The following is a 21,176-nucleotide window of genomic DNA, read 5'->3' as shown; positions in this document are numbered from 1 at the left end:
CCGATAGCAACGCAAGGCACCCAGATTCGTGGCATAGATCCGCTCAGTAACGCAAAGCACCAGCTTACCCTCTGCTTCACTTTCACAGTGGGTGTTTTATTTACAACTTGTATGTAACAGGTTGGCTCCGTGTTATAAGTCAGCTCTCTTGATGATCGTCCTCTGCCTTTAACATGTGTGTTTTCCTGTTTCCTTGACCCTCTGTCTTCAATTCACGTCTCCACAGCCTCGCAGACCGGAACCCTCCGACTTCCCCCCAGGGAAACCTGAACTGCATTTCGTCATTTCATTTCTGGGATGTCTGTTTTCTTTTCATGGAGGATATTTTGACTTTTTTTTTAGGGCCCTTTCACAAGATGATCAAGATGACATCCACCTAAAACTGGAGGACATAATTCAACTGGTAAGTTCAGCCATGATCTTATCCTGCACAATTATATGTAAGACTCACCTCTCAAAGGCAAGCACTGTGCCCATAACGGATAACTGGGTTCTGGACTGTATATTCTGTCGCTGCAACTGTGTGAGAAGAACCAGATTTGGCTTTGGGGTTTAGCGGTTGGTCCATGATGTTAATGCCGGCTGTTATTTCTGAACTTTCTGCCGTTTTCTTCATAGCTGGGATCTAGGGTGGACTTTGTACTCCAAGCAGCTGTAGGGAGCTGGCAGGCACCTTGCTTCCGGTGTGTTTCATTCCCTGCCCTCATCTCTTGCAGACGGACTGTCCGAAGGCCGAGTGCTTTGAGACCTTGTCGGCCATGGAGCTGGCTGAGCAGATCACCCTCCTGGACCACATCGTTTTCAGAAGCATTCCGTACGAGTGAGTGTGCCCTCGCGGCAGCAGGGCTGCCTCACAGCTGACATTGTTCCTCAGCAGATGGCGTGTGCGCAGAGCTGTGGCTCTTAGTCTTATGTTGGTTTGGTCCCGCTTGAATGTCTTTTGGTTCCACTTTCTGTTGGAAATATTTAGGTAGAAATATTGGGAACTCTCAGGATGGTCAGTCTTGTGTTTCTGTATGTGCTACGGTTACCATAGAAGGCGAAGTTCTCTGTCCTCTCACATCTTTGTGTTATAGAAACCGCAATACAGTATAACAGTGGTTCTCAAACTTCATGGTGCCTAAAATCATTTGAGAAACCTGTTAAAAATGTACATCCCTAGGTACCGCCCCCTGACCACCCCCCCGCCAGATATCCTGATTCCAGTAGGTTTGAGGCCCAGGAAACTACATTTTCAGTGAGAATCCCAGATAATTCTGCGTGAGCTAAGACTATACTTTGAGAAACACTGACGTTGGGAAATTCTGTGAATTCTGCTGCAATTTTTCCCCCATGTCCATAAATCAGCAGGTGGTATTGCTGAGCATCGAGACTCCAGAACAGCGCAGACTCCCAAGACAGTGCTTTGCACAGAGCACACTTGGAGTGGGTATCTACCGAGTGAACGCTGTCACGTAATGAGCATCTGTGTCACTAGTGCCTTTTAACTGTCTCATGTGCAGAGTAAGGGAGGCTCTTTAAGCCCCCTCCTGCTGTCCTAATCAGCAGCTCTACAAACAAGGCCTTTGTTTGGACAAATAACAACTGTTGGCATAAGTCCCCTGTGAAATTATAACTAAATGAAAGGTATGGGAGGGGCTGGGTAAGAGGTATGACTGTGGTCCATGTCGTATGTAGAGAAGAGGACATCCAGGATGATGGAGGCTCAGGCATAGCCGTGTTGGTGGTCAGAGCTACAGTAGAAGGGGCAGGGCCGGAAGATGCTCCTGCAGACTTTTCTTTTATGCGTTTTATCTTCTTTCCCACTTTCAGCAATTGTAGGCCCATCCATGAACATGGGGAAGAAAGGAACGTGGCCCCTTGGCCGTACAAATGAACCCACTGACTATTTGATGACTTGAGTTAGGAGTGCAGTGCCTCTTCCCCCCATCTCCTGACTATCCTTCAGTGCAGTGAGGATTCAGGAGGGAGGGGAGCATGACCACTATGGAAGAGGAGAAACAGCAAAGGCTGAATCTTTGTGGTTGCCCTTGGTGTGGTCTCTTCCTGGGACCCTTCTCACCTCTCCTCCTCTCTGCTGCTGTGAACATGTACCAATTTTCATCCGTGGAAAAAGCACATCTTTATGTCCAACAGCCTTGCAGGATGGGAACAGTACCACCCACATCAAGGGACTCAGTCAACATTGGTGGATTAAGAATGTGTCAGAGTAATTTCATTTTAATTTTGGTAATGCCTTGACAAAATAATTCCTGTATGCTCCAGCTTGATTGTCCCTCGCTTGCTGTGATCCAGTGACCCACTCATGAGTGAAATGAAGGAGCAGGATGTTATTCAGAAGACAGACCTTCCTCCAGGCTGAGCTCCCACCACCGTAACTGCCTTCGTCACATGAACGGGCTGCAAAGTGCTAACACCAGCATTTGTTCATTCGGCCCTTACCATGTGTACTGTTCTGGACTCTGGGGCGAACAAAGGAAAGTCCCTGCCCATGGAATTGACATTCTCCTGGAGACTGTCAGAGCAAAGTGGAGGAAAACATGCTGTTCTTGATTAACATTTTTGGTAGTGATGGATTTTTCAAGCCTTCTGCTAAGGCTTAAGATTTTTTCAAGCTGATCCAGGGAAAATGGTCTTAGTTTCTGAGTTAGCACTTAAGCTCTTTATTCCTCTTGTCATTGTTTTCCAATTTCAGAGAAGCCTTTATAATGATCCTAATAGGGACCCGGTTCCAAACATTTATAAGAGAAAGCTGAAACTGAAGAATCTTTTTCTTTTTGGCATCAAGTGGTGAAATGGTAGAATTGAGCTAAAATTCATTTGAGATGGAGCAGCAGGGTTGGGCAATGTCAAGCTTAATGTATATAATATTCATAATAATTATTCAGGATCATAGGCACCCTTAAAAAACTTAATTGATTTTGTGTTTTGTTTTGAATTTTCAGAGAATTTCTTGGGCAGGGGTGGATGAAGCTGGATAAAAATGAAAGAACACCTTACATTATGAAAACCAGCCAACATTTCAATGATGTGAGTAACCATAAAAATAAAACCTTGGGTGGGAGTGTTATAGGAAGATGAGTATCAGGGTCTTGAGATGCCTTCTCTAAATTAAAAGAAGTCTTCCACCCACTTTTTAAACAAAACTGCTGGAATGTTAAAAAAAAAAAAAAAGCTTAAATATCCTCTAAGAGTTCACAGCGATGTGATAACTTCCAGTTACCTTCCAGTTCACATTTGATGGTACACAAGTCTGGTAAGTGCTCAGTGATGCATAGGTAGCTGCTATTATTTTTATCATGATCATGATTACTTCATGGTTGTAGATTGACTGGTTCTAACGGCACTGTGTCACTGGCCCCTGGTGGTACTGGTGATGCTAAGGCTGGGTTGCTACAGCTCCTCCTCATTATTACTGAATATTCAGTCCCAGTACACTCCAGGGTGTACTGGAACCTCTCTGAGCGTAACTACAGTGATGCTGAGACTGCGTGCAGAGGTAACCAGCTGTCGGTCCATCTCCCCCTCTGCTCTTCTGCAGCAGTTAAGATGGAGTTGCTTTTATACCCTCCTCCTCCCTATTGGTGCTGTCCTACTGGTCTTAGTCCTGTGGAAGAGCCACAGGTGTTGGAATGTCTTCAGGCCTATCCCGGCAAAGGGAAGGCTCCCTTTTCAATTCTACTAAAGATGATGTTTTAAAAAAAAAAAAAAAAAAGACTACCAGGAAACCTGTAGGTAAATTAATGTCATCCAGAATCAAAATACAAAACAACAGTGCAAATTCCCAAGACAGTGCTTTGCTGAGGGTACATGTGGAATAGGTGTTATTACATAGCAAGCATCAAATGTCACTGCTTCCTAAAGGACAGGACACATGACCTGTCTGGGCCACTCTTTGAGAAGCAGAGCCCCTTCTGTACACACTAAACCTATTTTGTTTTCTTTTTTGCCTGTGCTGTACATACAGTTGGGATGAAGTAGACACTCAAATCAGAGGTTCAGTCCCAGGCTCCATACCCACATGTCTCTACTTGGGTGGCCACTTGCACTGTGTCCAGATTGCAGATGGAACTCATCATCAGAGTTCCTCCCAGACCCACCAAGCCTGCTTCTTCATCTTATTCTCTGTCCTTGGTCTTGGGTAATGGCCCCACCAGCCACTCACTCAACCAAGCACGGAATCTAGAGGTCATCTTCGACCGCTTCTTCTCCTTTCTCCACCTCGCTCACCCCTCAACATGTTAGTGAACCCTAAATCTACACATCTCAGACTCTTCTTTTCCCCTCCCTTCCCACTGCCATAATCTTGATTTGGCCTTTCATTCTTTTCTCCAGGAGCTCCTAACTCACTATCTCCCTACCCCCATCTCACTGACACCCAACCCTTTCTTCACACAGTGTCACGGAAATAACTTCTCTCGGAGGCCCATCTAATTCTATCTCTTTGATGAAATTTTGTCAGTGGCTTCCTCTCACCTTCACAATACAGCCCAGCCGCTCAACCTGGCCTACAGGAGCCCCGCCTCCTGTCATCCTTGTCTCTCACCAACCCCCGTGCTCCTCAGACAGCTGCCAGATCCTCCATGCCACCATGCCTTCCCCCTCTGTCCCTTTGCAGACACTCCTCTACTTTGATGGGAAGCAGTAGCTAGCTTCTCCTCACGCTTCAGGGTTCAGTGCAGGCACAATCTCTCTCCTCCTCCTCCTCCACCTGCCCCATGCTGCCTCTATTTCTCAAGCTCCGCCCCCCACTCAGCCCTAGTTTTGCATTTCGCTTTGTGGTATTTACTTGTTTCTGTCTGCCTCTCCTCACCTTCCCACCTAACCAGGCTCAATGCCTTAAGGTCAGGGAGACTGATTTATTTATTTTTCCTGTTCCCACAACCTAAAAGAATGGTCCTTACTAGGTGCTCAGTACAAAATAATTTCTTTAATAAATATGCACAATGATAGTTCTGAGGCCCTGTGAGATTTAAAATACCTATGGAATTATCAAAGAATTGGTGTACTCATCAGATTTAGTGTATGGATATAAGATTATGGACCCCAGATTCCCTTTATTACTAATCAATCCTGTTCTAGTCTTTTCCTTTCCCTATCCTGAGTGTTGAGTTTCTTAAGTTGCCTCTTTTTCTCTTGGCTTTAACTAATAGAATTACACTGCTTAGCCTTGAAACTATAGGTCCCTTTAACTGCTGGTGGAAAAAAAATTCAGCAAGATAAGATGCAAATGTTCTCTCTTCTGCACCTAAGTGTTTCTGGTTTGAGAGTTGGTAGGTTAGAGTTTGATTTGATTGGGAGGAAATGTGTTTTCTTTGTGATAACTGAGGCTTCCTAGAGTGAATATCCCCACACCGTTGGGACCCAAGGAACATTGGGAGAGGCCCCAAGAAGTGAAACCCCTGATCTGCAAAGGTTTCCATTCCTCAGGGGTTAGCTCGTTCTCTGCCATTCTCTCAATAATTATTGGAAATGACTCCTCCATCAAAATTACTGATTAGCAAAACCACCTCTTCCCCCAACAAGCTGATCCCAAACAACCCCTCTCTTCACTCAGGATGAGCAGGTGTTCATTCGTGTGTTGTTATTGTTATCATTACAGACTTTAGTTTCTTCAGAAGGTTGATATCTAAATGGACCATGATCTCGCATCCCTTGACACCTGCTTTGCTGACATTTCTGTAGGTAATTCAGGTATCGTGCCTGCATGAATTGCTTTGGCTCTTAGCTGGCCTCTCTTGGCTTTTCCATTGTCTCAGATGAGTAACCTGGTGGCCTCCCAGATCATGAATTATGCGGATGTCAGCTCCCGAGCCAATGCTATTGAGAAGTGGGTGGCCGTGGCGGACATCTGCCGGTGCCTGCACAACTACAATGGCGTGCTGGAGATCACCTCAGCCTTAAACAGAAGTGCCATCTACCGGCTGAAAAAAACCTGGGCCAAGGTGTCCAAGCAGGTGAGCATCAGTGGGCGACACCTCCCGCTGCCGCGAGGAGGAGAGACTGGGAGACCAGAGCCAGGACAAATATTACTGATTAGGAAATAATTAGCTGAAATGTGCAGCTCCGTTGCCAAAGAAAGGTGCCAACATGGGTAATTACTGTGTTCTTACCACTTAATTGATTCTGCTCATATGTGTTTCTAAATGGTTAATTTAGAAAAGAAAATACAAACCAAAACACTCATTACAACATATCTGGGGACAACTTCAGACAATGTGGTTGACAGTCAGGAGGTGTTCCCTGAATCATTTAGGGAGGGCGCATTGATTCCAAGTGAGCACGGTGATGTCCGTGGATCCATTCTTTCTCCCTCAAAGTAAAGGTACAAATGCCTTAGGGCCAAAGACCAGGGAGAGAGGGCCTCCATGTTCACCTCTTCTTTGTCATTCAGGTAGTCAAGTTTTGGCATAATGACTTGAATGTGAAGAAATATAACTTCTTAATTTTCTTTTAATTGGACTTAGCTTGTTCACGCTTATTTTTTCCTTCAGATAATTTCAGGATTCAAGTGACATCACCATTTCCCCCCTGCTCTTCCCCCTGTGTGTCAGTGGGTGTTAGGGAGGGCTTTTCCGGGCTTGTGGAAGGCTGTGTGCACCCGCTGGCCTCCTGCTGTAGTCTTTGGCAGTTTAGTCATTGGGTACAAGCCGCTGTGAGTTGCCTGTGCCTGGTGTTCAAATGGTCACCCTACCCTGCCAGGAACATGGCATGGTTATTGCATGCAGGGAGCTTGGCTGACCTCACCTCCCATTCGTCTCTCACTGGCTCTGCTGCTTCTCTGAGATGGGGTGCGTATTACCTCTACTACAGGCTGTGGTGCTCCTTGCTGATCCCTAGTGGGCAGGCTAATTCTTCATTACTAGATAACTCACTTGACCCTCTCAAAGGGTGTTGGGGCAACTTTCTAGGCTCCTCGTGTCCCGTGGGCACCAGAGGCTAGGAGTGTTTATGCCAGGCCCTCTCTGCATATCCTTCTTCCACAGACCACTGTGCCTGCCTTGTTGTGACCACCCAAAGTTGGTGAAGGGTGTCTTCAGGGCGCCCACCTCAAGGGTTTCAGGCAGGAAGAATCGCATATATTCTGCTGACACTTCCTCAAAGCTGTCTGGTTTCTGTTGCCCCCTCTGAGGGTTTAAGCCCCTCTCAGAGACATTGCTTCTTTCTCTGTTCTATTTTCTTTGCTCTCTCTGAGCCTTTTAAATTCCTCCCTATGTAGCAAGAAGCCAAGCCTAAGTCATATCTTTTATCCCTTCCCCCCATTCCTTAGTAAAAATGGAATGCTCTAAGAATCCCAAGTTTGGCCCCTAGAAATGGCAAATTCTTCTGTGAATAAAGCCTGGACCTTGCAGATAAAAGCCACAGCTTTTATAAAAACTGTTTTTAAAAAACTTTTAATGTTGAGATCACTGTAGGTCCATATGCAATTATAAGAAATAATAGAAATCCCTTCCACCCTATACCCAGTGTCCTCCAGTGGTAACATCTCGCATAACTACAGACAATATCACAACCACAAAATTAACCATTGGTACCATCCACCAATCTTATACAGACTTCATTACTTTTACATGTATTCATCTGTGTGTGTGTGTGTGTGTGTGTGTGTGTGTGTTTAGTGTGCCTTTATTACAGGGATAGATGCATGTAATCACCACCAGAGTGAAGATACACAACAGTTCTATCACTAAGATCCCTCCTGCCACCCTTTTATAGCCCCAGCCACCTTCCCCCCCTCCCTCCCTAACTCCTGGCAACCACAGATCTGTTTTCCATCTCTGTAATTTTGTCATTTCAAGAATGTTGTATAAATAGAATCATGCAGTATATGACATTTTGAGATTGCCTTTTTTTAAACTCAGAATAATTCCTTTGAAATCCATTCAAGTTGTTACATGTATCAATTCTTAGTTCCTTTTTATTGCTGAACAGTACCTCCTGGTGTAGATATGACATTTCATTTAACCATTCACCCCTTGAAGGACATCTGGGTGTTTTCAGTTTCAGCTATTACAAATAAAGCTGCTATGAACATTCATGAATATGTTTTATGTGACTATAAGTTTTCATTTCTCTGGGATATGCCTAAGAGTGCGATTGCTGGGTCGTATGGTAATTGTGTGTTTAGTTTTGTAAGAAACTTCCACTCTTTTCTAGAGAGGCTGTACCGTTTTACATTCCTATTAGGAGTGTATGAGTAAACCAGTTTCTCCACATTCTTTTTTTTTTATATATAAATTTATTTATTTATGGCTGCATTGGGTCTTCGCTGCTGTGCGCGGGTTCTCATTGCGGTGGCTTCTCTTGTTGCAGAGCATGGGCTCTAGGCATGTGGGCTTCAGTAGCTGTGGCTCGAAGGCTCTAGGGCACAGGCTCAGTAGTTGTGGCTCACGGGCTTAGTTGCTCTGCGGCATGTGGGATCTTCCCGGACCAGAGCTCGAACCCGTATCTCCTGCATTGGCAGGCGTATTCTTAACCACTGCGCCACCAGGGAAGCCTGCTCCACATTCTTGTCAGCATTTGGTGTTATCACTATTTTTAATTTTAGCCATTTTGAAATCTCACCATTGTTTTAATTTGCACTTGCTAATGGCTAATAATGTTAAACATCTTTTCATGTGCTTGTTTGCATTTCTATATCCTCTTCAGCAAAATGCCTAATCATGTCTTCAGCTCATTTTTTAATTAGATTGTTTGGTTTTTTTACCTTTGAGATCTGAGAATTCTTTCTATATTCCTCCACTTTATTCTTCTGTTTTGAAATTATTTTAACTACCTTAAGTGCTGGGACTTCCATATAAATTTTAGGATAAAAACTGTGTCTTAAAAACTTTACTGAGATGTCCATTGGAATTCCATTAAACCAATCAATTTAGGGAGAATTGACATCTTTACTACACTGAGTCTTCCAGTCCATAAACACAGTATTTCTCACAATTTCTTTAGGTTTTCTTTGATTTCTTAAATCAGCATTTTGAAATCTTCAACATACAAGTCCTGTATACGTTTTGTTAGATGTATACCTAAATATTTCATTTTCCTTGGAGATATTTAAATGTTCTTGTGGTTTTAATTTTGGTTTCCACACATTCATTGTTAGTATATACAAATGTAATTGATTTTTTTTGTGTTGGTCTTGTATCCATAATCTTGCTGAACTCACTTATTAGCCCTAGGAGCTTTTTTGTAGTTTCCTTGGAATTTTCTACATAGACAATTATGTCACTTGTAAATAGGAACAATCTTATTTCTTTCTTTCCAATTTATATGCCTTTATTTCCTTTTCTTGCCTTATTGCTCTGGCTAGACTTTCCAATGCTGTGTTGAATAGGATAGTAAGAGAGGACATTCTTACCTTGTTCTTGATCTTGGGGGGAAAGCTTTCAGTTTTTCACCATTAAGGATGGTGTTAGCTGCAGGCTTTTTATAAATGCTTTTCATAAAATTGAGGAAGCTACTTTCTCTTCCCTAGTTTTTGAGAGATTTTATGATGAATGGGTATTGGAATAGTATTTTTATTTTATTTATTTTTATTTTAAAATTTTAACATCTTTATTGGAGTGTAATTGCTTTACAATGTTGTGTTAGTTCATCTTTATTGGAGTGTAATTGCTTTACAATGTTGTGTTAGTTTCTGTGTATAACAAAGTGCATCAGCTATACATAATCATATATTCCCATATCTCCTCCCTCCTAAGTCTCCCTTCCACCCTCCCTATCCCACCCTCTGGGTGGTCACAAAGCACCGAGCTGATCTCCCTGTGCTATGTGGCTGCTTCCCACTAACTATCTATTTTACATTTGGTAGTGTATATATGTCCATGCCACTCTCTCACTTCACCCCAGCTTATCCTTCCCCCTCCCCATGTCCTCAAGTCCATTCTCTACGTCTGCGTCTTTATGGAATAGTATTTTTAAAGTGGGCTTCAAACAGCTATATCAGAATCCAAAAGCTGGACACTGACCCCTTGGTCATGGCTGGGTTTTGCCTCCCTCTAACACGGTGGTGGCCCCAGCCATTAGGCACTGGATACAAAGAGCATATTATCCTGTCACACACATGTCACATTTCATCAGAGTCGGTATTGGTCAGTCCATAGCCAAGCACAGAATATGTGCTTTGATGACTTGGAAATTAACAGTTGAAAAGATTCATCATGAAAACTCCCTGACACAAGACTTCTCCTTTAAGATTCCCTATTCAACATGTGCTTTTCAGTTCTTTAAGTTCCTAAGTTTCTTGTGCATTACGGTTTTTCTTTTCTACACATTTTCTCTCTTTTTGGCTCAATGATTAGTGTAGTCACTTTTCTTTACGTGTTCTTCCTCCTTTTTTTAAACATTAAATTTAAATATAATGCCCGCCTCTATACTTTGAAAGTCATATCACATCACAATAGTCTGGCAAAGGTATCAGTAACTGCCACTGTAGAAGAGAACTGAGCATCTTTTGGTAACTTACCACCTTACCAAACCACAGGAATATTTTCATGACATACTAAGTTATTTGTTTCTTTCTAGACAAAGGCTCTAATGGACAAGCTTCAGAAGACTATTTCATCTGAAGGAAGATTTAAAAATCTCAGAGAAACCCTTAAAAAGTATGTCTATCTTAATATTAAATTATTCATAATTCACAAATATGTTTATATAATTTTTATAGTGTACAAATAGTCACTTACCTCCTACTTTGGCTTGAAAAGAAAAACAAATGGGAACAACTTCCATCACATAGGTGTTTTTCTGATTTCCCTTTTCATTTGGAATACTGTGGATACAGTAAGTAAGTAGCTTATGGACATACTCGTGGTATGCAGAGCTTTCCAAATAAGAAGAAAATATCACCATAGTAAATCAAACCACATAAAGAGTAAATAAAACTCTTTTACTATGAAGAGTTTCTTGACTTGGTATTTCTTAATCTAAACACAGTGATTTCCTGTTTTTTTTTTTTTTTTTGCGGTATGCGGGCCTCTCACTGTTGTGGCCTCTCCTGTTGTGGAGCACAGGCTTCCGGACGCGCAGGCTCAGCGGCCATGGCTCACAGGCCCAGCCGCTCCGCGGCATGTGGGATCTTCCCGGACCGGGGCACGAACCTGTGTCCCCTGAATCGGCAGGCGGACTCTCAACCACTGCGCCACCAGGGAAGCCCTCCTGTGATTTTTTTAATTTAAATATTCCAGTGCCTATTGATTATTGTTATGTATTTTTGACCTTTTATTGCTGGATCATTCTCTCTTTCTACAGACCCACGCACACACACACACACGCGCGCGTGCACAGAGACAGAGAGAGAGAGAGAGAGAGAGAGAGAGAGAGAGAATAAAACGTATTCTCTTGCAACTTGTTTTCTTATCATCTACTGCACACACTTGCCTTACTCTGGAAAATATTGTCCTGTGATGCCCTGAGAGAAAGAAAGACTCATAGTAACAACAGTGACAACAATAGCACAAGAACTATTCACTGAATACTTGCTAAATGACAGACTCTATGTGAAGTGCTTGATGTGTCTAATTTAAGCCTCACAGCAAACTAAAGAGATAAGTTTTATTGTCTCCATTTTACAGACAACTGCGGTTCAGAGAGTTTGCCCTGCATCACTTAGTAAGTGGTCAAGCAGGGACTCAAACCCAGTTCACTCTGGATCAAAAGGCCATATTCTCAGCCTCTAGACATCTTGAGAAAAACAAGTTCATCCCCCTTCCAAACAGCAAAGGTCTCACTTTAGCATGTAGTTGTGATATTAATTAAGTCTATACCTTCTAAAACATTTAAGTACTAACTAAAACAGAGAACAAGTTTTACAAGCTCTAATTACATTGATGTTTTTTTCCACCCACTTCTTTAAGGAATGTTTGCACTTTAATGAGGTGAGGGCATGGGGTTTTCCTACATGCTTTTACCCCTCAGAGAAGTGTGGCCAATGCAGATAAATACTGCAAGCAAGTCTCGCTAGCAAACGTTAGTATTTGTCTGTAAGACATCCTGTTGTTTGAAATACCATTGTCTCAAACACATAGTAAAGCATGGGCTGTAATTTTGTATCATATTCTATTGTGAGGCATATTTAAAACTCTGTATATCGTGAGTGTGCTTCTGAAAATGGAATGAAAAGACTTTATTCTTCAGGGTGGGAGCAGCACATTTGCTTCCTATTTATTTTAAATCGGGAGGTAAGTGGACACTTGTGGGGATGAGCATGACAACAGTACCTCTTGGTCTTGCAGTTGTAACCCCCCTGCTGTTCCTTATCTGGGGATGTACCTGACAGACCTGGCATTTATTGAAGAAGGAACACCAAACTTTACTGAGGAAGGCCTCGTCAATTTCTCCAAGATGAGAATGGTAGGTGAGAATTTCATACAATCAGGCTGTCTCAGTTACATCAGTGGCTTACAGAGAAGAGGCGACGTCATGGAAGGTCACTGCTTTTTACGCTCGAGGTGAAGAGGTGGTGGACACCTCTTCACCTCGAGAGGTGGTGGATTTTCGCAGGTCCATTTCAGCTTGCAGTCTGGACAAAGAGGGTAGGGAATAAAGCTCCAGGGATGACTTTCTAGGACTGACCAGTGATAGACAGGTGCTGAGGCTTCTTGCTGGACAGCTGGGTTCTAAGCACCAAGTTAGAAGCAAGGAGCCCATGGACACTAGCACCCAGGGCTTGCCACTCCTGAACCTGAGGCCGCCCCATGCCAGCTGTTTCCCTGATGGTGAATTCAGTATTTCCTTGCTGTTAACATTTTGTGTGGCTCATTAAAGGACAAGAAAGCCCTGGGGCCTGGAGCATGATGGGACAGGGCTCCAGATACCTCACTGGAGGAGGGGACTGACTTCTCTGGGACGGGCTCCCAGAAGAATGTGCTGCAGTACAGGGGCAGTACTTAGGCTTTGCTCTTGTTGTTTCTCTGTCAGATATCACACATCATCAGAGAGATACGCCAGTTCCAGCAGACCTCCTATCGAATAGACCATCAGCCAAAGGTAATATTGTGTGGTTGTAAGAGAATTTAATGAAGAAAAAAGTGGCAATTAATTCATTGGAAACAGCAGTAGAGGAGATCAATAATACCAAAAGCTGACTCAAAGAAAAGACCAATAAAACAGACAAACCTTTGGTAACTCTGAGTGAGAAAAACAAGAAAGAAAGCAAAATGAATATCAATTCATCATCAAATTCTATCTGTTTTACATCCTGTATTTCTTGTGAAGCTGGAACCACCCCTGGTCCAAACTACCAATATCTGTTACCTGGTCTACAGAACGTAAATCCATTCTACAAATTTACAGCCAGATAGAACTCTCTGAAACACACAGTGGAAGTTGTTTGCTTTATTGGCTTCCCTTTGCTCTTAGGATAAGGAAAGAAAAAAATCTTGATATGTCCAAAAAGTCTTGCATTATGTGGTCCCTACTCATCTTTCAAGATTCATATCACGTCTTATACCCCCTTCCTCGCTCCATCCCAACCATAACTGGCCTTTATTACCTCTTTCTTCTTTCTTTACTTTTGTTCCTTCCTTCCTCCCTCCCTCCATCCTTCCCTCCCTTCTTTCCTTCTTTTCTTTTCATTTTTTAATAGACGTTATTTTTTAGAATCATCTTAGCTTTACAGAAAAATTGAGAAGGTGAGACAGAAGATTCCCATATAACTCACAGCCAATTATCCCTATTAGTCATGGAACCTGACATACTTATTATGAAACTCATAAGGAAGCTTTAATAGGCCAAAAAAATAAGGACTTTTTGAAAAATAAGAAGAGTAAGGGAGAGCTTACCCTACCAGATACAGACACTAAAACTGTACTGAATAAAACAGGACTATATTGGCACAGGAATACAAACTCAATGGAGCAGGATAAAGTCCAGATGCAGATTTTGTCTATATGAAAATCTAATATGGGATAAAGGAAATGTTTAAAGAAAGCGCCAGAAAGAAACTGACCGTTGTATAAATGGAATAGGAATTTTGGCTCTCTGTCTTATACCATTCACAAAAATAAATTCCAGATGAATTCACTACTTAAATATTAAAAAAATATTAAATTATTTAAATAAAATATAGGACAAAATTTCATGACCTTTGGGTTTGAAAGACCCTAAACACAGAATGCAAAATCTGTAAAAGACAAGCTTGATAAAGTTTTTGCTGAATCAAAATCTAAAACTTCTATATGACAAAGGGCAGTTGTTTCAAAAGTCAAAATACAAGCAGTAGACTAGGAGACAATGTTTGTAACATGTAAAACAAAGAGACAGAATAAAAGTATTCCTATAAATCTATAAGAAAAGCATAAACAACTCAATAGGAAAATTGACAAAGCTATAAGCAGGTAACTCACAGAAGAAGAAACAAATAAATATTTGGAAAATGTTCAACTTCATTAATAAGAAAAAATGCAGATTATGAAGCATCATTATCAGCTATCGAAAGACAAATTTTTAAAATATTGATAACAGCAAACATTAGTTAGGGTATGGGATAACAGGTGCTCTTATGTACTATAGGTACAACCGTTTTGGAGGTCATTTTATATTACGTTTTAAAATTAAAAATTGATATACCACGTAACTGGAATTCTTATACACTGCTGGTGAGAGTAACACGGTACAACCTCTTGGAAAAACTGTGTCATTTGGAGGTTTCTTGAAATGTTAAATATGCATCTACCTAATGACCCAGGTATTTATCCAAGAGGGAAGTGAAAACTTCCCATTAAATGCCCATTAAAAGTCTTGTATAAAATGTTTATAGCATTTCTTAATAATAGCCAAAAATTGGAAACAGCCCAGGTGTCCATAAATAGATGAATGGATAAACAAATTGTGGAAATATACATTGGACCCACTACTCAGCAATGGAAGAGGACAAACCACTGAAACACACTACAATATAGATGAATCTCAAAACATTATGCTGAGTGAAAGAAGCCAGACACAAGAGAGTACATACTGTGTGATTCCATTTACGTGAAGTTCTAGAGCAGACAGAACATGTGGTGATAGAAATCTGAGCAGCGATTGCTTCTGGCAGCAGGTCAATTGGGAAGCTGCATGAGGGAACTTTCTGGGCTGATGGAGTTATTCTCTAGCATGCTATATATGTAAGTTACATGGGTGTTTACATTTGTCAAAACTAATCAAGCTATTAATTTTACTTATGTCTGTTATATCTCAGTAAAAATAAAGAAATATTTTCACGGAGCTACCCCATGTTCCAACATGTTCATCTCCATATCCTTTCCTTTCATTTCATTTCCAGTGTCTAGAGGACCATTCACATGTTAGCACTAGGAAACATGCTAACAAGGACTTCACTGTAACTTTGTGTCATAGTGAAACATTGACAGCCACCAAACACCCATCGATATGAGATCATTAAATAAACTCTGATATGTCACACTGTTAATGGTGCATAGCAGTTAGAGCTCTTTGTACTGACATGGGGAGCTCTCCACGACTTCTAGTTTGACAAAAGCAGAATAAAATGTATCGTTTTGATACCACTTATAAGGGGAAAAATTGATTTCTGTTAAGTGCATGGTAATGTCTAGAAAGACACAGAAAAATGTCTGGGAGAATACAGGCCAACTGATAACAGTGGCAATTCTTTTTTTTTTTTTTTTTTTTATGCGTTACGCGGGCCTCTCACTGTTGTGGCCTCTCCCGTTGCGGAGGACAGGCTCCGGACGCGCAGGCTCAGCGGCCATGGCTCACGGGCCCAGCCGCTCCGCGGCATGTGGGATCCTCCCAGACCGGGGCACGAACCCGTGTCCCCTGCATCGGCAGGCGGACTCTCAACCACTGCGCCACCAGGGAAGCCCAACAGTGGCAATTCTTGAGGGCAGTGCCTGGGGGTGGGAGTTGACAGAGGACTAGAGATGTGTGATTTTTTTTTTTTTATAGTAAGAATATATTCATAATTTTTTTAGTTACCTAAAGTATTTCAATGCTTAGGAGAAAACGTTGAATTGTGTCGGGTTCCATCCAGAAAATGTACGTACTGGTGTTGTGAAAAAACTCAAAGTGGGGATTCCCCTTTTTTCTCCAGGTCACTCAGTACTTGCTTGACAAAGCCCTCATCATAGATGAAGATACACTGTATGAGCTGTCTCTAAAAATTGAACCTCGGCTCCCTGCTTGACGATCCAGCCTTGCCCTGAGTCGGTGGAATTTTCGTGGAAAGCAGAAGGGACAGAACTGTGCATGCCACGCCTCCCACAGTGCAGGGAGGACGGGGGTGATGGAGACGAAGCCAGTCTCCTTTGTCCCCCCAAGATGATGGAACCAAACGGGAATTCTGTCTCCAGCCAGGGAAGCCCAGTTGGTTGGAGTGGAAGACAGATGCTTCAGACTTGGGTGGGAAGGTGAAGAGATTGATATTTGGAAAAGCTGAGGGCACATTTGCATGAGGGAATATAAGACGGGAGGTGCTGGTAGCCATTTTAATGAAGCAGGTAAGAAGGGGAATTTGAAACTCTGCTGCATATTCTATTAGAACTCGGGGACGAGGGTCCATAGAAAAGGCTTGTGATGTTTCGCTAGCACTTTACTGGCCCGGTGCACCTCCCAGTCTTCTCCTAGGGTTTAACTGCTTCTGTTACATTTCCTTTGTTACAGGCTTCCAGAAGAGCCGAGGCTGCCTCTGTAGGGATGGGCCGACACATAAGCAATTTCAGTCCTCAGCATGTGCATGGTCCTCAGTGCATCATAAATATTTATATTGGAGGAATGGCATGTTCTGAAACTGCTCTTTCAGTCTTTAGGCAACAGGACAGGGAAGACAGGTTGAAAGTCAAGTGGATTTGTACGTAACATTTCCATAATTAAAAACTCAGTAGCCGTGCCCCTGCGGAGCCCAGCCAGTGGCTCTCTCGAGGTGGAGGAGTGGGGGGCTTCTTCCTGAGGCTGTGGAGACCAGGAAGCCAATGCCCTTGGAGAGACAGGTGCAGGCTTTGCAAAACGATGCCCACGCACCTCACCGGCAAAACTGTGGAATATGACAAAAGGCCACAAAGTGCTACAGGGAAGAGTGGGTTTCAATGCTAAGTGAAAAGATACACTTAAAAATCATCTCTGCACCTTGCTGTGCTTGTTTTCTTCCCTCCCCCCACCCCGCTGCCCCCCGCCATTGGTAATGTGGGAATCTATTCTGATTTACACAAACCATTTTTAGCCTCACTATGAACGTTGATTGTATTTTTTTTTTAAAAAAAGCTGTTTAGTGGGATTTTCTTTTTAAAACCCACCCTTCCGTGTGCTGTTGGTAGACGGTTCTTCCTCAGTCTTTAAATTTTGAGACATTTCTGAGTGAAAATATTGTAAGTATATGGGAAATGGACCCAACCACTCAACAGCCCTTGTGTCAGAAAACCAAATGCAGGGGTTAGTCCTCCTACCCTAGGCTGGGAAAGCAACCTTGCTTCTCCCAGGATTGTTGGTTGTTGAAGAAATAGGGCTATCTCATGTTTACCTCCCTCTTCTCTTCTCAGGGAGACCTCTGCTTTCAAAGAAGAGAAAAGATATAGAGTTATTGTTACCTGAGCCTATGGCATCTGGCAGGCATGAAGCATATTGATGCAGACAATGAAAAAAAATTGACCTGGCTGCTTTCTCTCTTTCTTTGCACTTTAATTATGTTGTTAGAGCTGACAGCTGACTAATAAATTCAACTTGCTGGCTCATAAGACCCAGGGAACTGATAATGTCCCACAGAGGTGGAGAATGTACATTTTTCCTGCATGGTAAGGGCCATGTCTGTACATAACTATATAGTGAAATATCAAGTAAGTAAAAGAAAATACTTATAATATTTGAAGACCATTCCAAAAATATTTTCAATAGCTCATATTAGCCAACAGGATAGCACTAAACCCAAGGAGGGTGACTTATGGATGCTTTATTTTTCTTTTTTAAAAAAAAGTTGCTTGTTTTTTCTCTTTAATTTCAAATAAGAGGTTGATGCATCTTGATGCATGATAAGAAGCATGGGTTGTTTGGATCCTAACAATGCATAACTTACAATTTGTTTCTCAATGTTCAGAAACAGAGTTTGAACTAATATATGTCAATTGCACCAAGCACCTCAAAGTCTTGCAAAAGAATAAGAAAGTAAAGGTTAACTTTCTTGGTGCAAAAACATAGTTTTGAAGGTGAACTAAAATCAGGACAAATCAGTGAAAGGACCACACACATAGTAGTTTCAGGCAGAGCAACATGCAGAAAGGTTGATGCATCGGACTCTGCCCTTAGAATCCCCAAAGTCTTCCAGAAGGGAGGATGTGGTTCTGTGGGCACTGTCCCTGGAAGTCTGGACCCTTAATTCTCTGACCCAAATGTTGCAGAGGCAATGCAGCCATTCTTTTTTTTTTTTTTTGCGGTACGCAGGCCTCTCACTGTTGTGGCCTCTTCCGTTGCGGAGCACAGGCTCCGGACGCGCAGACTCAGCGGCCATGGCTCACGGGCCCAGCCGCTCCGCGGCATGTGGGATCTTCCCGGATCGGGGCACAAACCCGTGTCCGCCTGCGTCGGCAGGCGGACTCTCAACCACTGCGCCACCAGGGAAGCCCGCAGCCATTCTTATTAGAGAAAAATAGGAACTAGAGGAATTTCCAAATACTTCTCCCCTTTTGGCATACAGGTTTTCCTCAACTAGTGACCCAAAGCTTTCAGGCCTATTTCCTGCAGAATGTTGGAAGCGCCCCCCAGTGGTCAACTTTGGGCACTGTCAGTAGTCTATGCTGACCTTTTGCATTTTATTGAGAGTCACACACCCCTCCTTCTGCTTCGTAGAGTCTGAAGCCTTGCTGGAGCTGCAAGAGAGAGAACTCCACCTCCAAGGGAGTTGCTTTTGATGACCTGCACTATTTGGGGGCCAGCTGGGAGAGGAAAGTGCATTTTTCAATTTGGTCACATTTAAAATCCCCAAGAGCAATTTGTGGTTTCTTTTTGATTGTTTAAAGCACCCATCCTCTTCTGCCTTGCAAGCTTTGTGTGACTGTTGGAGCGTGCACCCCTGGCTGTGTCTGCTTATATTCTATTATATGAGACCCATTTCTATGAGTAGATGTGAGGTCAGCCCCTAACAGCCAAGTAGGGAACACATATTCTTGCAAAATGAACCCAGAAAATCAGAAGTAAAATCCAGTTTCTTGCTTTCAGATGAATACCCACATTTTGTACTGTCAATGAAATTATCTTGGGGATTTTAGGAGATGCCTTTGGTTATTAACTAAAACATCCGGTTTTGCTACAGGGACAAATCTCTTACATAAGTCAATATATTACACAGATTTAGGAATGAAGTAGAATGTTGTCGCTTTTCCTTAGTGTTTCTCTGAAGGAATTTAAAGAGGGAATTTTAAACAACTGTTGCAGTATTTTCAACTGGCTTTGACACCAAGTCCCCACTACTGTTTGCTAAATTTCAGTACAGATACTGAATACCTTTGCAGAGAAAACTCCCTTATGTTCCAGTTTGGAGTGTGGGTGATGATGGACCCGCCCCTCTTTTTTTTTCTCACAGTGCTATAACAGACAAGACCATGGGTCAGCAATGATTGGGCCACTTTTAAATTCTTAACTAAAAAGAGTAATGCAATAGAGGGGTTGTTCCTAATAAAATTAACTTTTATTTTAAAATAAAGGATTTTATTTAGCTTTTCAAAGTTTTATTTTATTCCCCCTGGATGGGAAAAAAAGAAGAAAAAAACCTTTCCCTTCACTTTATAAGATTTTTTAAAAACCAGCCTGTGAAGTTTATCATTTTTACTGCAGTTGAAATGGTATAAAAGATAACATATTATTTATGGCTAAAGGATAGAGCTTGGCTAATGTCCACAGCCGGAAGGAGTAAGTGAATAGGATTCATTTTCATTTCAGAAAGACAACAGATTGTAGCTTTAAATAGTGACTTGATTACAGACACCACTGTGTGAATCCTGGTAATAAGACTTGAGTCAATGAAATCTAATCAGAGTGTCATTTCTCCATGTCTGTCAGTGACTTAAAATTAAGGCAGGGCAGAGCTAAAGTAGAAAACAACCATTTTGTTGTAGGTATAAACACATGAATGATTCAGAAAATTATTCATCTTGGCTACCACACCACATGACGTTAATATTAGGGTTGATTTGATTGTACTTGATCTCACTTGCTCAAGAAAAATAATAGTTCGTCAATAAATGATGTTGAACCACTGTCTTTGACACCACCGTTGAGTTTTCCATGGAAAGGCAGTTGTGAAAGAGCACTGGACTAGGCATCCTAGCCCTGAGTCCTAGGCTCAGATGTACATCTAGAGCCTTAGGCCAGTGCTGAAACCTCTCTGATCCTCAGTTTCTTCATCTGTGAAATGGAGTTAATAGTGATTCCTGTGCTGCCTACCTCACAGGGCTGTCATGAGGGCAAAATGGATTAGACTGTAAACCGTAAAGTGCTGTCCAAATGTGAGGTAACTTGATTACCATCCTCATCTCTCTTCTGCAGAGGATTTAAGTGTATTTCTTTGTGATTTGTATGTGTGTGTGATGGACAAACCCATGTGTTACTTTGAGAATTATATTGTTTGTGTCCAGTTGCTTTGCAAATCTATGGACATTTGTGACTCCGCCAGAGGGGTTTGTGCTGTGGCCTAACACTTGCCGGGTGAGGTGTGGGTTATGCCTGTATGCAAATTAAACTTTGCCTTTCTCGAATTCTCCAAAATCTCCTTAGTCTCTTCATTTGATTCTTTTAGCATTTTTCTATCTTGTCTCTTTCATCACAATGGGCTCCTTCAGATATTCTTTTGTTATGCTTCTGAAGTTCGGTGGGGGAAAAGGTTTAGAGGAAGCCATGCTGCAGGTACCAAAATATTAGAGAATTTGGAGGACCTCAAATAAATATTAAGGGTCATCTAGTTCCACTGTCTTTCCAGGGCTTACGCCTTTCCTGTGCCATCGTCAACCCAGGTTTGACCACCTCCAGGCACAGAACTCATTACTGTCCAAACAGCTCTGTTCACCTAATGGCAGCTGACAAACAGGCTGTGGAGAGAAAAGGTGCTGAGGCCTGGCCCACCCGTCACTGGCTCCAACCCTGGATGAGCCCCTGAGCCATCTAGAATTACTGCAATAGTTACGTGGAATAATACATATGAAAATACTTAAACTTTTTTCAAGTAGATGAAGTTGTCC

General features: G+C 42.3%; 1 protein-coding gene across 2 annotated transcripts in view; it reads left to right on the top strand.

The window, feature by feature from the left end:
• RASGRF2 (Ras protein specific guanine nucleotide releasing factor 2) overlaps nt 1-20,695 on the top strand; it is a 240,941-nt gene extending 220,246 nt beyond the window's left edge. For both annotated transcript variants that reach the window (XM_032628373.1, XM_032628372.1), the window contains exons 20-27: nt 343-403; nt 717-820; nt 2,946-3,030; nt 5,760-5,957; nt 10,522-10,601; nt 12,231-12,348; nt 12,916-12,984; nt 16,052-20,695. In XM_032628373.1, coding sequence (XP_032484264.1) covers nt 343-403; nt 717-820; nt 2,946-3,030; nt 5,760-5,957; nt 10,522-10,601; nt 12,231-12,348; nt 12,916-12,984; nt 16,052-16,144 — 808 coding nt within the window. In that variant the 3' untranslated portion in view covers nt 16,145-20,695. The remainder of the gene's footprint in view (nt 1-342; nt 404-716; nt 821-2,945; nt 3,031-5,759; nt 5,958-10,521; nt 10,602-12,230; nt 12,349-12,915; nt 12,985-16,051) is intronic.
• Nucleotides 20,696-21,176: the final 481 nt, after the last annotated feature.

Source organism: Phocoena sinus, chromosome 3 (assembly GCF_008692025.1).
Source record: "Phocoena sinus isolate mPhoSin1 chromosome 3, mPhoSin1.pri, whole genome shotgun sequence".
Classification (NCBI taxonomy): Eukaryota; Metazoa; Chordata; class Mammalia; order Artiodactyla; family Phocoenidae; genus Phocoena; species Phocoena sinus.
Note: the sequence above shows the minus strand (reverse complement) of the source record. Positions and strands in the feature narration are given on the sequence as shown.